The following is a 16,742-nucleotide window of genomic DNA, read 5'->3' as shown; positions in this document are numbered from 1 at the left end:
ATGTCCATTAGCTCGGACGTTGGGGAACTGAACCAGGGCCCGCACGAAGGTTGCTCCTGTGCAAATGAGGAAACATTTGGGAGAAAGAGAGGAAGCAAGATTTACTCCCTTGGAAAACCTTCATAAAAAATTTGTGGCCAGAGTTTTGAAAATATTGGCAACTTTCATTTTTTATACAGAATGAAACTCTTAATTAATAAATAATATATATCCTGAAGAATAAATCTTTCTCTATGAGATATATATTTTTAATTAGTTTTAAAAGTTTGTATTTACTGTAATGATGAAGCCTTCCAACCATGGCTCATTAAAAGTTTTTTTTTGTTTATGAAATCGTGTAAGTATTTATGCAATATTTATTATAAAACAATCATAATACGCAGTGGCATATCATTTTTATAAAGAGGCTTTATAAGGTAAATATAATAGCAATGCGAAACTCTTTCTATCTGACGTATTATTTTAAATAAATACATTTGGGCGAAAAACATGTCTATTGCCCGCGTAAGCGACTTGGGTGGGCTCTTGCAGATTCTATGTATTTTAATCTCTAAACATTCGAGTGCCAAGAACAACTCTCGTGCAGGCCCGCATTCAGTTTTCGACGTTCAAGCTTTTGCTATAGTAAATGTCTCTAAAAATGAGACCGTATCTCGCCCTGACCAACTGTTTTTGGCTCAATTGTAATCCATCCAGCCGCAGTCAGCTGGGCAGGACCCAGTGCAGGTTTGGAAGGCTTTGGAAATTAAGCACAGTAAGATTGTGAGTGTTCAAGTTTAGGGGGGACTAAGTATTTTGCGCGAATGTGAAAGCCCTGGGTTTATTTGTGTAAGTTAAAAATTGAGTTTTTGTTTGTGTATAAGAGTTTAGCAATGTGTTTAAGTAAGATTGTGCAACAGTTTTAAGTTTAGGGGGGGACTAAGTACAGAGAGCGCCAGTCGTTGCGCTATATGAAGTTATTGGGCCCCCACCACAATAGCTGAAAACTATTATGTTAAAAAATGAAATTTAATACAGAATACAAACAGATTCCCAGTACGTATTATATTGCTTAAACTACTCAACTACTTTCCTTTATAGTATATTTACAAGTCAAATTAATAGTTGGAGTGTCAAACCCCAACACAATATGGCTGAGGCCCCACTATTTAAACTTCTCTTCGTATTCTATAAAATATTACAGGTATAGTTAATGCTTGTAACGTTTATTACAAAAGATAGACATACATTTTATGCTATTTTTCATATTAAAATCTAATTTGAGTCCCGAAAAATATATCTATAAAATCTATAAACAGGTTAGAACCATACAAATTCAAGTATGCCTTTTTCACCAGTATTCAACTGAATACCACAGAAAATGGAATCTTTACTTTAGCTACAGAAAACGGAGCAAAGCCAAGGGGGGGATGACTGGAATAAACAGTTTCCAACCTGACTCTTCTCGCACATAAACATGTCTTTCTTGACCTCATTTCAAATTATATAGAGTACTGAAAGCTCATTTTCCATAGCAAATATACTAAGGAACTCATTTTATGACTAGAACGCAAACTAGGACCCCTCATTCAGATTCAAAACACGAGAATTATTGACTGAACATTTCCCCACTATCAAGCACACAGGACTCTTTAAAGCTATCTTAACTTCTTTAAAACCCCAATATGACCCATCTCACATGCAGATCCTGTTCTATGACTCGCCCTTCATGTCAATGTACCCCACAGTATCATGCAAATTCAAGATAAGGGTTACTACACCTATATATCCAAACTTGGTCTTTGTAAGGAATCTTGACCCCCCTTGTATGCTTGACCCCCACTGGGGTTATCCACCTCTGACCATTACAGAAAATGGAGCTGTGCCCAAGGGCTCCCTATACTATTCAGTCATAGCCTCATTAAAGTACTCCAAATACTTCTATATTCGCTTTCAACTGTGTTTCTTGGTTTGAATCTATTGAACATTCACCCTCTGATCCATTCAAAAGTAAGGGCCCCCAAATTGATACCGTAGTACTCTCGTAACACCCCCGGGACAAATCGTGCATTTTGCTCATGCCATTAAAATACTCCAAAAACGTTTATACGCCTTTCACCAGTGTATTTTTTGGTTTCCAACTATTGAACATTCATCCTCGGTACCTCTCATAAGTAGAGACCCCCTTCTCGAGGCCCTAGACTCATCTTAAAAGCTCGAGACGAATCGTTCAAGAAAACAGGTTAGGATAGGGCACCAGTTCCTCAGGTACACCATGGGTGGTGGTCCCCCCGGGACCCCAGGGGGGACCACCACCCCACCACCGCCAGCCAGCCAGGAGCGCGCTGACTGTGCCCTAACCTAACCACCTAAAATAAGAGGAATGGACGATCTGGCCCGACAGGGTCAAGTCGGCATGGAAGTGCCCAACCGTTTCAGAAATTTTTTTTACCTCAATCTGTCTCCTTATTCACTACTGACACCAAATTATCCTCGTGAGAGGCGAGCTTCCATCACCCAAGTAACTGATGTACCAAGATTAATTCTTGCTTCCTCTTCCTGTTCCTGTCAAAGGGAACTAGCTGTAAAGCCGGAATCCTAATATATGACAGCTATATCAGAGAAAACACTGTATATTATTAGATAACGACCAAGGCTTAATTACCTGTGTTGAGTCCATCCTTTGTGTTCTAACAGGAAATAATGCTATCTAACATAACATTACTGGCCAATAATGACTTAGATAAGATTTCTGAAAGACAGTTCCCTTGTGGTTGTTGACAGCGTGTTGATGATGGTAGAACACTTTGATCTCCATAACACTTCGTCCAAGGGAAATAAAGGAGCAGAATTTGTTCCAGACGACTCTGGTCTTAACAAACAATGGGTGAACTCCTTCACCACTCTGACGCTACTCCTGGCTCACTTTGTCCACATGTCAATATGTGCTAGATGGCTCACATTTACTCTATTTTGCTACTGATAATTAACTTAATTCAAATAAGGTGTTTTTATGATGTTATAAATCCAAAGACTACAGTATTTAAGAATAATTCCCAACAGAATAGCTGGTGAATTTATAGTACTTTGTGGCAATGATATCTCGTTTTCTATTGACGGATAATTCCACTACAAGCTACATAATCTATGGGTTAACTTGTGTATACAACACAGCAGCAATATTATCTGACTATTGTATGTAATATTAGTAAATGGTGTCGCATTTTCCGACAGTGTGAGGAAGCTACGGTAGTAACGTGTGAGGAAGCTACGGTAGTAACGTGTGAGGAAGCTACGGTAGTAACGTGTGAGGAAGCTACGGTAGTAACGTGTGAGGAAGCTACGGTAGTAACGTGTGAGGAAGCTATGGTAGTAACGTGTGAGGAAGCTACGGTAGTAACGTGTGAGGAAGCTACGGTAGTAACGTGTGAGGAAGCTACGGTAGTAGTGTAAAAGGAGACACATGGGGAATAAATTTTTCAGAAATGGTTGGGCACTTCCATGCCGACTGGACTCCCGGGCGCCAGATCGACCAAAAACTTATTTTAGGTTGTTAGGTTAGGGCACGGTCAGCGCGCACCTGGCTGGCTGGCGGTGGTGTGGTGGTTGTGTGTGTGGTGGTTGTGTGTGTGGTGGTTGTGAGTGTGGTGGTTGTGTGTGTGGTGGTTGTGAGTGTGGTGGTTGTGTGTGTGGTGGTTGTGTGTGTGTGGTGGTTGTGTGTGTGGTGGTTGTGAGTGTGGTGGTTGTGTGTGGTGGTTGTGTGTGTGGTGGTTGTGTGTGTGGTGGTTGTGTGTGTGTGGTGGTTGTGAGTGTGGTGGTTGTGAGTGTGATGGTTGTGTGTGTGGTGGTTGTGAGTGTGGTGGTTGTGTGTGGTGGTTGTGTGTGTGGTGGTTGTGAGTGTGGTGGTTGTGTGTGTGGTGGTTGTGAGTGTGGTGGTTGTGTGTGGTGGTTGTGTGTGTGGTGGTTGTGTGTGTGGTGGTTGTGAGTGTGGTGGTTGTGAGTGTGGTGGTTGTGTGTGGTGGTTGTGTGTGTGGTGGTTGTGAGTGTGGTGGTTGTGTGTGGTGGTTGTGTGTGTGGTGGTTGTGTGTGTGGTGGTTGTGTGTGTGTGTGGTGGTTGTGAGTGTGGTGGTTGTGAGTGTGATGGTTGTGTGTGTGGTGGTTGTGAGTGTGGTGGTTGTGTGTGGTGGTTGTGTGTGTGGTGGTTGTGAGTGAGATGGTTGTGTGTGTGTGGTGGTTGTGTGTGTGGTGGTTGTGTGTGTGGTGGTTGTGAGTGTGGTGGTTGTGTGTGGTGGTTGTGTGTGTGGTGGTTGTGTGTGTGGTGGTTGTGTGTGGTGGTTGTGTGTGGTGGTTGTGTGTGTGGTGGTTGTGTGTGGTGGTTGTGTGTGTGGTGGTTGTGTGTGTGGTGGTTGTGAGTGTGGTGGTTGTGTGTGGTGGTTGTGTGTGTGGTGGTTGTGTGTGTGGTGGTTGTGTGTGGTGGTTGTGTGTGGTGGTTGTGTGTGTGGTGGTTGTGTGTGGTGGTTGTGTGTGTGGTGGTTGTGTGTGGTGGTTGTGTGTGTGGTGGTTGTGTGTGTGGTGGTTGTGAGTGTGGTGGTTGTGTGTGGTGGTTGTGTGTGGTGGTTGTGAGTGTGGTGGTTGTGTGTGTGGTGGTTGTGTGTGTGTGGTGGTTGTGTGTGTGGTGGTTGTGAGTGTGGTGGTTGTGTGTGGTGGTTGTGTGTGTGGTGGTTGTGTGTGTGGTGGTTGTGTGTGTGTGGTGGTTGTGAGTGTGGTGGTTGTGAGTGTGATGGTTGTGTGTGTGGTGGTTGTGAGTGTGGTGGTTGTGTGTGGTGGTTGTGTGTGTGGTGGTTGTGAGTGTGGTGGTTGTGTGTGTGGTGGTTGTGAGTGTGGTGGTTGTGTGTGGTGGTTGTGTGTGTGGTGGTTGTGTGTGTGGTGGTTGTGAGTGTGGTGGTTGTGAGTGTGGTGGTTGTGTGTGGTGGTTGTGTGTGTGGTGGTTGTGAGTGTGGTGGTTGTGTGTGGTGGTTGTGTGTGGTGGTTGTGTGTGTGGTGGTTGTGTGTGTGGTGGTTGTGTGTGTGTGTGGTGGTTGTGAGTGTGTGGTGGTTGTGAGTGTGATGGTTGTGTGTGTGGTGGTTGTGAGTGTGGTGGTTGTGTGTGGTGGTTGTGTGTGTGGTGGTTGTGAGTGAGATGGTTGTGTGTGTGTGGTGGTTGTGTGTGTGGTGGTTGTGTGTGTGGTGGTTGTGAGTGTGGTGGTTGTGTGTGTGGTGGTTGTGTGTGTGGTGGTTGTGTGTGGTGGTTGTGTGTGGTGGTTGTGTGTGTGGTGGTTGTGTGTGGTGGTTGTGTGTGTGGTGGTTGTGTGTGTGGTGGTTGTGAGTGTGGTGGTTGTGTGTGGTGGTTGTGTGTGTGGTGGTTGTGTGTGTGGTGGTTGTGTGTGGTGGTTGTGTGTGGTGGTTGTGTGTGTGGTGGTTGTGTGTGGTGGTTGTGTGTGGTGGTTGTGTGTGTGGTGGTTGTGTGTGGTGGTTGTGTGTGTGGTGGTTGTGTGTGTGGTGGTTGTGAGTGTGGTGGTTGTGTGTGGTGGTTGTGTGTGGTGGTTGTGTGTGTGGTGGTTGTGTGTGTGGTGGTTGTGTGTGTGTGTGGTGGTTGTGAGTGTGGTGGTTGTGAGTGTGATGGTTGTGTGTGTGGTGGTTGTGAGTGTGGTGGTTGTGTGTGGTGGTTGTGTGTGTGGTGGTTGTGAGTGAGATGGTTGTGTGTGTGTGGTGGTTGTGTGTGTGGTGGTTGTGTGTGTGGTGGTTGTGTGTGGTGGTTGTGTGTGTGGTGGTTGTGAGTGTGGTGGTTGTGTGTGTGATGGTTGTGTGTGTGGTGGTTGTGTGGTTGTTGTGAGTGTGGTGGTTGTGAGTGTGGTGGTTGTGTGTGTGGTGGTTGTGTGTGTGGTGGTTGTGAGTGTGGTGGTTGTGAGTGTGGTGGTTGTGAGTGTGTGGTGGTTGTGAGTGTGGTGGTTGTGAGTGAGATGGTTGTGAGTGTGGTGGTTGTGTGTGTGATGGTTGTGGGTGTGGTGGTTGTGTGTGTGGTGGTTGTGAATGGTGGTTGTGAGTGAGATGGTTGTGAGTGTGGTGGTTGTGAGTGAGATGGTTGTGGGTGTGGTGGTTGTGTGTGTGTGGTGGTTGTGTGTGGTGGTTGTGAGTGTGTGGTGGTTGTGAGTGTGGTGGTTGTGTGTGTGATGGTTGTGAGTGTGGTTGAAGTAGAGGTTGTGGTGTGTGTACTCACCTAATTGTACTTCCTGGGCTTGAGCTCCGGCTCATTGTTCCCACCTCTCAGCTTTTAATCAACTGATGTACAGGTTCCTGAGCCTATTGGGCACTGTCATATCTACATTATAAACTGTGGATGGAGTCAGCCTCCACCACATCACTTCCTAATGTATTCCATACACCAACTATTCTGATGATGACAAATTCTTTCTAATGTCTCTGTGGCTCATTTGGGTACAATGTTTCCTCTTGTGTCCCCTTGTTTGAACACCACCCGTGTTAGGCTGTCTGTCGTTATTAATTCCTCGTAGAATTTTGTATGTTGTAATCATGTCTCCCCCAACTCTTCTGTCTTCCAACATCATGGGGGTTTAATTCATGTAGCCTTTGCTTGTAACTCATACCTCGTAGTACTGGAACTAGTCTGGTGGTACAGTATACCTTTGAACCTTCTCAAACTTCGACTTGTGCTTGACTAGGTATGGACTCCATGCTGGAGCTGCATACTCCAGGATTGGTATGACATATGTGGTATACAAGGTTTTAAACGATTCCTTACACAAATTTATAAAGGCAGTTCAGATATTAGACAGTCTTGCATATGCCACTGATGATAACCTTTTGATGTGGGCTTCAGGAGACAGGTTCGGTGTAACATCATCTCCCAGATCCTTCTCTCTGTCCGTTTCTTGGAGGATTTCATCTCCTATTTGTTACCGTGAGTCTGGCCTCCTGCTCCCTACACCTAGCTTCATTACTTTACATTTACTTGAGCAAAACTCTTGTAGCCATTTGTTGGACCATACTTCAAGTTTGTCCAGGTCATCTTGGAGCATTTTGCTGTCTTCCTCTGTCTTAATCCTGCTCATAATTGTCGCATCATCAGCAAACATTAAGAGGAATGAGTCTAATCCCTCTGGAAGATCCTTTACATATATGAGAAACAGGATAGGTTCAAAAAGTGATCCTTGTGGGACTCGACAGGTGACATCTCACCACTTTGACATCTCAGCCTTCACAGTGACTCGCTGTCTTCTGTTGCCTAGGTACTCCTTTATCCACTGGAGTACCTTCCCTGTCACTGCTGCTTGCTTCTCTAGTTAATGTGTTAGTCTCTTATGGGTAGTGTGATGTGCTGGTTGTGGGAGTGGTGACTGATAATGGTGCTGACACTGTCCACAGGTGATAATGGTGCTGACACTGTCCACAGGTGATAATGGTGCTGACACTGTCCACAGGTGATAATGGTGCTGACACTGTCCACAGCTGATAATGGTGCTGACACTCTCCACAGGTGATAATGGTGCTGACACTGTCCACAGGTGATAATGGTGCTGACACTGTCCACAGGTGATAATGGTGCTGACACTGTCCACAGGTGATAATGGTGCTGACACTGTCCACAGGTGATAATGGTGCTGACACTGTCCACAGGTGATAATGGTGCTGACACTGACCACAGGTGATAATGGTGCTGACACTGTCCACAGGTGATAATGGTGCTGACACTGACGACAGGTGATAATGGTGCTGACACTGTCCACAGGTGATAATGGTGCTGACACTGTCCACAGGTGATAATGGTGCTGACACTGTTCACATGTGATAATGGTGCTGACACTGACCACAGGTGATAATGGGGCTGACACTGTCCACAGGTGATAATGGGGCTGACACTGTCCACAGGTGATAATGGTGCTGACACTGTCCACAGGTGATAATGGTGCTGACACTGTCCACAGGTGATAATGGTGCTGACACTGTCCACAGGTAATAATGGTGCTGACACTGTCCACAGGTGATAATGGTGCTGACACTGTCCACAGGTGATAATGGTGCTGACACTGTTCACATGTGATAATGGGGCTGACACTGTCCACAGGTTGAGGACCTCCGCAGGATGAGTGAGCCCGTCAAGAGGCTGGTGGAGGCTGGCCGGGTGGTGGCCGTCAAGAGCCTGGTGGAGGCTGGCCGGGTGGTGGCCGTCAAGAGCCTGGTGGAGGCTGGCCGGGTGGTGGCCGTCCAGGAAGACCAAGATGGCCGCCGCTCCGCCAGGATAACTCTACAAGACGGACAGCTGTACCTCCACCCACTCCTGCGTCAGCCCACGCCCGCCCACGCCCACACCATCCAGGTTACTTTATTACACCCACTAGTCTTACTGACATTACTGACTTACTGAGTTGTGATAACTAATATGATAACATTTTGTTATACAGTTACCAGCATGATTTATATCATCTTGTGCAGGAGAGTGATGTTGTGGGCGTGCTGGACCCCTCCTGCACCCTGGCGTTCCTTGACCTCGGGTGGGCGGGGTCAACAAGAGGGCGGGTCACCATCCGGCTGACCCCTGACACTCCGCTGGCCAGACAGTTTGTGTTGTTGTGTACGGGCCAGCGGGGCCACACCTTCCGCAACACTAAACTGTTGAGGGTGGGGGACAAGGGTCGCCCGGGGGAGCGGGTGAAGGGCGGAGACTACGAGAGAAATGATGGTCAGGGAGGAGCCCCACTGTTGCCTGACCTCCAGGGGCAGTACCGGGAGTCAGGCCAGGCAGGAACTGTGGGGTCCGGGTGGGGGTTGCCGGGGGGTCCCAAGAGTGCCCAGTTCGTCATCGCCACCAGGAACCGCCAGGCTGGTGACCAGTGGCCAAATGTCTTCGGTGATGTGGTGAGCGGCCTGGATGTGGTGAGGGCAGCAGTCAACCACAGTGACATTACGGAGGTGACTGTGGTGGACTGTGGTGTTGTGCTGCCACTCTAGTTCACTGTACCATCACCATCACTACTGTGGTGTTGTGTTGCCACTCTAGTTCAATGTACCACCACCATCACTACTGTGGTGTTGTGTTGTCACTCTAGTTCACTGTACCACCACCATCACTACTGTGGTGTTGTGTTGCCACTCTAGTTCACTGTACCACCACCATCACTACTGTGGTGTTGTGCTGCCACTCTAGTTCACTGTACCATCACCATCACTACTGTGGTGTTGTGCTGCCACTCTAGTTCACTGTACCATCACTACTGTGGTGTTGTGCTGCCACTCTAGTTCACTGTACCATCACCATCACTACTGTGGTGTTGTGCTGCCACTCTATGTCACTGTACCACCACCATCACTACTGTGGTGTTGTGTTGCCACTCTAGTTCACTGTACCACCACCATCACTACTGTGGTGTTGTGTTGCCACTCTAGTTCACTGTACCATCACCATCACTACTGTGGTGTGGTGTTGCCACTCTAGTTCACTGTACCATCACCATCACTACTGTGGTGTTGTGCTTCCACTCTAGTTCACTGTACCACCACCATCACTACTGTGGTGTTGTGCTGCCACTCTAGTTCACTGTACCATCACCATCACTACTGTGGTGTTGTGCTGCCACTCTAGTTCACTATACCATCACTACTGTGGTGTTGTGTTACCACTCTAGTTCACTGTACCACCACCATCACTACTGTGGTGTTGTGTTGCCACTCTAGTTCACTGTACCACCACCATCACTACTGTGGTGTGGTGTTACCACTCTAGTTCACTGTACCACCACCATCACTACTGTGGTGCTGTGCTGCCACTCTAGTTCACTGTACCACCACCATCACTACTGTGGTGTTGTGCTGCCACTCTAGTTCACTGTACAACCACCATCACTACTGTGGTGTTGTGCTGCCAATCTAGTTCACTGTACCATCACTACTGTGGTGTTGTGCTGCCACTATAGTTCACTGTACCATCACCATCACTACTGTGGTGTTGTGCTGCCACTCTAGTTCACTGTACCATCACTACTGTGGTGTTGTGCTGCCACTCTAGTTCACTGTACCATCACTACTGTGGTGTTGTGCTGTCACTCTAGTTCACTGTACCATCACCATCACAACTGTGGTGTTGTGTTGCCACTCTAGTTCACTGTACCACCACCATCACAACTGTGGTGTTGTGCTGCCACTCTAGTTCACTGTACCATCACCATCACTACTGTGGTGTTGTGCTGCCACTATAGTTCACTGTACCATCACCATCACAACTGTGGTGTTGTGCTGCCACTCTAGTTCACTGTACCATCACCATCACTACTGTGGTGTTGTGCTGCCACTCTAGTTCACTGTACCATCACTACTGTGGTGTTGTGCTGCCACTCTAGTTCACTGTACCATCACTACTGTGGTGTTGTGCTGTCACTCTAGTTCACTGTACCATCACCATCACTACTGTGGTGTTGTGCTGCCACTCTAGTTCACTGTACCACCACCATCACTACTGTGGTGTTGTGCTGCCACTCTAGTTCACTGTACCATCACCATTACTACTGTGGTGTTGTGCTGCCACTATAGTTCACTGTACCATCACCATCACAACTGTGGTGTTGTGCTGCCACTCTAGTTCACTGTACCATCACCATCACAACTGTGGTGTTGTGCTGCCACTCTAGTTCACTGTACCATCACTACTGTGGTGTTGTGCTGCCACTCTAGTTCACTGTACCATCACCATCACTACTGTGGTGTTGTGCTGCCACTATAGTTCACTGTACCATCACCATCACTACTGTGGTGTTCTGCTGCCACTCTAGTTCACTGTACCACCACCATCACTACTGTGGTGTTGTGCTGCCACTCTAGTTCACTGTACCATCACCATCACTACTGTGGTGTTGTGCTGCCACTCTAGTTCACTGTACCACCACCATCACTACTGTGGTGTTGTGCTGCCACTCTAGTTCACTGTACCTCCACCATCACTACTGTGGTGTTGTGCTGCCACTCTAGTTCACTGTACCATCACTACTGTGGTGTTGTGCTGCCACTCTAGTTCACTGTACCTTCACTACTGTGGTGTTTTGCTGCCACTCTAGTTCACTGTACCTCCACCATCACTACTCTGGTGTTGTGCTGCCATTCTAGTTCACTGTACCATCACTACTGTGGTGTTGTGCTGCCACTCTAGTTCACTGTACCATCACTACTGTGGTGTTGTGCTGCCACTCTAGTTCACTGTACCTTCACTACTGTGGTGTTGTGTTGTCACTCTAGTTCACTGTACAATCACCATCACTACTGTGGTGTTGTGCTGCCACTCTAGTTCACTGTACTACCACCATCACTACTGTGGTGTTGTGCTGCCACTCTAGTTCACTGTACCATCACTACTGTGGTGTTGTGCTGCCACTCTAGTTCACTGTACCACCACTACTGTGGTGTTGTGCTGCCACTCTAGTTCACTGTACCATCACTACTGTGGTGTTGTGCTGCCACTCTAGTTCACTGTACCATCACTACTGTGGTGTTGTGCTGCCACTCTAGTTCACTGTACCATCACCATCACTACTGTGGTGCTGTGCTGCCACTCTAGTTCACTGTACCTCCACTACTGTGGTGTTGTGCTGCCACTCTAGTTCACTGTACCATCACTACTGTGGTGTTGTGCTGCCACTCTAGTTCACTGTACCATCACCATCACTACTGTGGTGTTGTGCTGCCACTCTAGTTCACTGTACCACCACCATCACTACTGTGGTGTTGTGCTGCCACTCTAGTTCACTGTACCATCACCATCACTACTGTGGTGTTGTGCTGCCACTATAGTTCACTGTACCATCACCATCACAACTGTGGTGTTGTGCTGCCACTCTAGTTCACTGTACCATCACTACTGTGGTGTTGTGCTGCCACTCTAGTTCACTGTACCATCACTACTGTGGTGTTGTGCTGCCACTCTAGTTCACTGTACCATCACCATCACTACTGTGGTGTTGTGCTGCCACTATAGTTCACTGTACCATCACCATCACTACTGTGGTGTTCTGCTGCCACTCTAGTTCACTGTACCACCACCATCACTACTGTGGTGTTGTGCTGCCACTCTAGTTCACTGTACCATCACCATCACTACTGTGGTGTTGTGCTGCCACTCTAGTTCACTGTACCACCACCATCACTACTGTGGTGTTGTGCTGCCACTCTAGTTCACTGTACCTCCACTACTGTGGTGTTGTGTTGTCACTCTAGTTCACTGTACAATCACCATCACTACTGTGGTGTTGTGCTGCCACTCTAGTTCACTGTACTACCACCATCACTACTGTGGTGTTGTGCTGCCACTCTAGTTCACTGTACCATCACTACTGTGGTGTTGTGCTGCCACTCTAGTTCACTGTACCACCACTACTGTGGTGTTGTGCTGCCACTCTAGTTCACTGTACCATCACTACAGTGGTGTTGTACTGCCACTCTAGTTCACTGTACCATCACTACTGTGGTGTTGTGCTGCCACTCTAGTTCACTTTACCATCACCATCACTACTGTGGTGCTGTGCTGCCACTCTAGTTCACTGTACCATCACCATCACTACTGTGGTGTTGTGCTGCCACTCTAGTTCACTGTACCACCACCATCACTACTGTGGTGTTGTGCTGCCACTCTAGTTCACTGTACCATCACTACTGTGGTGTTGTGCTGCCACTCTAGTTCACTGTACCACCACCATCACTACTGTGGTGTTGTGCTGCCACTCTAGTTCACTGTACCTCCACTACTGTGGTGTTGTGCTGTCACTCTAGTTCACTGTACCATCACCATCACTACTGTGGTGTTGTGCTGCCACTCTAGTTCACTGTACTACCACCATCACTACTGTGGTGTTGTGCTGCCACTCTAGTTCACTGTACCATCACTACTGTGGTGTTGTGCTGCCACTCTAGTTCACTGTACCACCACTACTGTGGTGTTGTGCTGCCACTCTAGTTCACTCTACCACCACCATCACTACTGTGGTGTTGTGCTGCCACTCTAGTTCACTGTACCTTCACTACTGTGGTGTTTTGCTGCCACTCTAGTTCACTATACCACTACAATCACTACTGTAGTGTTGTGCTGCCACTCTAGTTCACTGTACCACCACCACCACTACTGTGGTGTTGTGCTGCCACTCTAGTTCACTGTACCACCACTACTGTGGTGTTGTGCTGCCACTCTAGTTCACTGTACCACCACTACTGTGGTGTTGTGCTGCCACTCTAGTTCACTGTACCATCACCATCATTACTGTGGTGTGTTACTGCCACTCTAGTTCACTGTACCACCACCATCACTACTGTGTTGTGCTGCCACTCTAGTTCACTGTACCACCACCATCACTACTGTGGTGTTATGCTGCCACTCTAGTTCACTGTACCATCACCATCACTACTGTGGTGTTGTGCTGCCACTCTAGTTCACTGTACCATCACTACTGTGGTGTTGTGCTGCCACTCTAGTTCACTGTACCATCACTACTGTGGTGTTGTGCTGCCACTCTAGTTCACTGTACCACCACTACTGTGGTGTTGTACTGCCACTCTAGTTCACTGTACCATAACCCATCACTACTGTGGTGTTGTGCTGCCACTCTAGTTCACTGTACCATCACTACTATGGTGTTGTGCTGCCACTCTAGTTCACTGTACCATCACTACTGTGGTGTTGTGCTGCCACTCTAGTTCACTGTACCATCACTACTGTGGTGTTGTGCTGCTACTCCAGTTCACTGTACCATCACTGTTGTGCTGCCACTCTAGTTCACTGTACCATCACCATCACTACTGTGGTGTTGTGCTGCCACTCTAGTTCACTGTACCACCACCATCACTACTGTGGTGTTGTGCTGCCACTCTAGTTCACTGTACCATCACTACTGTGGTGTTGTGCTGCCACTCCAGTTCACTGTACCATAACCCATCACCATCACTCCTGCATCACTATGGACTGTGGGTTTTGATGCCAATGTAATTCAAGCACAACCTTTATCACTATATTACCATAACTTCACTATCTTTGGTGTTTAACTATCATACGTGACTATCACTGCTGTATCACCATCAATTGCTCTTTCACAGTACTGTCACCTATCATTGCTATATCACTATCACCTCACTATAACATCTATATCACCATCACCTCAGGTCCCACACCTGGGATAATGTACTGACCATGTTGAGTAACTGATTGTTGGTGTCACTATATGACAGCTGTTGTCACTGTTATATCACCAACAGCTCACTATCACTTTCACTGCTTCACCAACATCATCTCACTTTCACTGCTTTATCACCTCACACTGATATATTTCCTCCTTACTTTCACTAATATATCACTATCATTGCTACATCACCACTACTGCACCATCACTGCTATATTTCCTTCGCCTTACTATCACTGCTATATCACCATCACCTCACTATCACTGCTATATCACCACATCACACTATCACTGTTATATCACTATCACTGATATATCACATCACCTCACTATTACTGTTATATCACTATCACTTCTATAGCACTATCACTGCTATATCACCACCTCACTATCACTTGCTATATCACCATCACTTCACTATCACTGCTATATCACCATCACCTCACTATCACTGCTATATCACCACCTCACTATAACTTGCTATATCACCTCACTATCACTTGCTATATCACCATCACCTCACTATCACTGCTATATCACCATCACCTCACCATCACTGCTATATCACCATCACCTCACTATCACTTGCTATATCACCACACTATCACTTGCTATATCACCATCACCTCACTATCACTAATATATCACCATCACCTCACTATCACTGCTATATCACCATCACCTCACTATCACTAATATATCACCATCACCTCACTATCACTAATATATCACCATCACCTCACTATCACTAATATATCACCATCACCTCACTATCACTGCTAGATCACCATCACCTCACTATCACTGCTATATCACCATCACCTCACTATCACTAATATATCACCATCACCTCACTATCACTGCTAGATCACCATCACCTCACTATCACTAATATATCACCATCACCTCATTATCACTGCTATATCACCATCACATCACTATCACTGTTATATCACCATCATCTCACTATCACTGCTATATCACCATCACCTCACTATCACTAATACATCACCATCACTTGCTATATCACCATCACCTCACTATCACTTGCTATATCACCATCACTGGTATATCACCATCACCTCACTATCACTTGCTATATCACCATCACCACACTATCACTTGCTATATCACCATCACCTCACTATCACTTGCTATATCACTATCACTTGCTATATCACCATCACTGCTATATCACCATCACTGGTATATCACCTTCACCTCACTATCACTGCTATTTCACCATCATCTGCTATATCACAATCACTGGTATATCACCTTCACCTCACTATCACCATCACTGGTATATCACCTTCACCTCACTATCACTGCTATATCACCATCATCTGCTATATCACCATCACTGGTATATCACCATCACCTAACCATCACTGCTATATCACCATCACTGGTATATCACCTTCACCTCACTATCACTGCTACATCACCATCACTGGTATATCACCTTCACCTCACTATCACTGCTATATCACCATCACCTCACTATCACTGCTATATCACCTTCACCTCACTATCACTTGCTATATCACCATCACTGGTATATCACCTTCACCTCACTATCACTGCTATATCACCATCACTGGTATATCACCTTCACCTCACCATCACTGCTATATCACCATCACCTCACTATCACTGCTATATCACCTTCACCTCACTATCACTTGCTATATCACCATCACTGGTATATCACCTTCACCTCACTATCACTGCTATATCACCATCACTGGTATATCACCTTCACCTCACTATCACTGCTATATCACCATCACCTCACTATCACTGCTATATCACCTTCACCTCACTATCACTGCTATATCACCATCACTGGTATATCACCTTCACCTCACTATCACTGCTATATCACCATCACTGGTATATCACCTTCACCTCACCATCACTGCTATATCACCATCACTTGTACATCACCATCTCCTCACTATCACTCAGGTCCCACACATGGGGTCAAACACTAAGCTAAGTAACAAAACTTAGCTGTGGATAAGCTGCCATGTATATATTTTACACCAGAATATAACAATGTAATATAATATATATTATTTCATTATCCATAGTGTTACTCTACAGTTGTAAATTGGTCGGTGCTTGTTAGTCTGTAAATAATATTACTGCTAAACACTACTAATAATTATGTGTTTAAATCACGAAAATTTACTCATGATGAAAAATTTGTTTCAATAATTACCCCTGGAATCATTCCATGGTTTAGATATGTTGATGATATTTTGTGTATATGGCCTACAGATGTAAACACAGACGAATTTGTAGCTAAACTTAATGATCAAGTCACCTCTAGAAAATTTACTATGGAGACTGAAATTGGTAAATGTTTGCCATTCTTAGATATACTTATTCATAGGGAAGATTGTTCACTAAAGTTTAGTTTTTACAGAAAGTCTACGAATAATTTATCTTATTCATTATTTCTCAGGACAGATACAATGTGAAAAAATCTATTTTTTCCTCTATGTATCTCAAGAGCTCTTCGGGTTGTTAGTCCAGAATTCTTTGATGAAG

General features: G+C 46.1%; 1 protein-coding gene across 1 annotated transcript in view; it reads left to right on the top strand.

Annotated features, from left to right (window-relative positions):
• Positions 1 to 16,411, top strand: part of LOC123771011 (tripartite motif-containing protein 59-like) — a 166,397-nt gene extending 149,986 nt beyond the window's left edge. Inside the window, exons 5-6 of the mRNA XM_069324579.1 lie at positions 8,102 to 8,353; positions 8,470 to 16,411. Coding sequence (XP_069180680.1) covers positions 8,102 to 8,353; positions 8,470 to 8,985 — 768 coding nt within the window. The 3' untranslated portion in view covers positions 8,986 to 16,411. The remainder of the gene's footprint in view (positions 1 to 8,101; positions 8,354 to 8,469) is intronic.
• Positions 16,412 to 16,742: the final 331 nt, after the last annotated feature.

Source organism: Procambarus clarkii, chromosome 14 (genome assembly GCF_040958095.1).
Source record: "Procambarus clarkii isolate CNS0578487 chromosome 14, FALCON_Pclarkii_2.0, whole genome shotgun sequence".
Classification (NCBI taxonomy): domain Eukaryota; kingdom Metazoa; phylum Arthropoda; class Malacostraca; order Decapoda; family Cambaridae; genus Procambarus; species Procambarus clarkii.
This window is presented reverse-complemented; position numbering and strand designations above follow the sequence as displayed.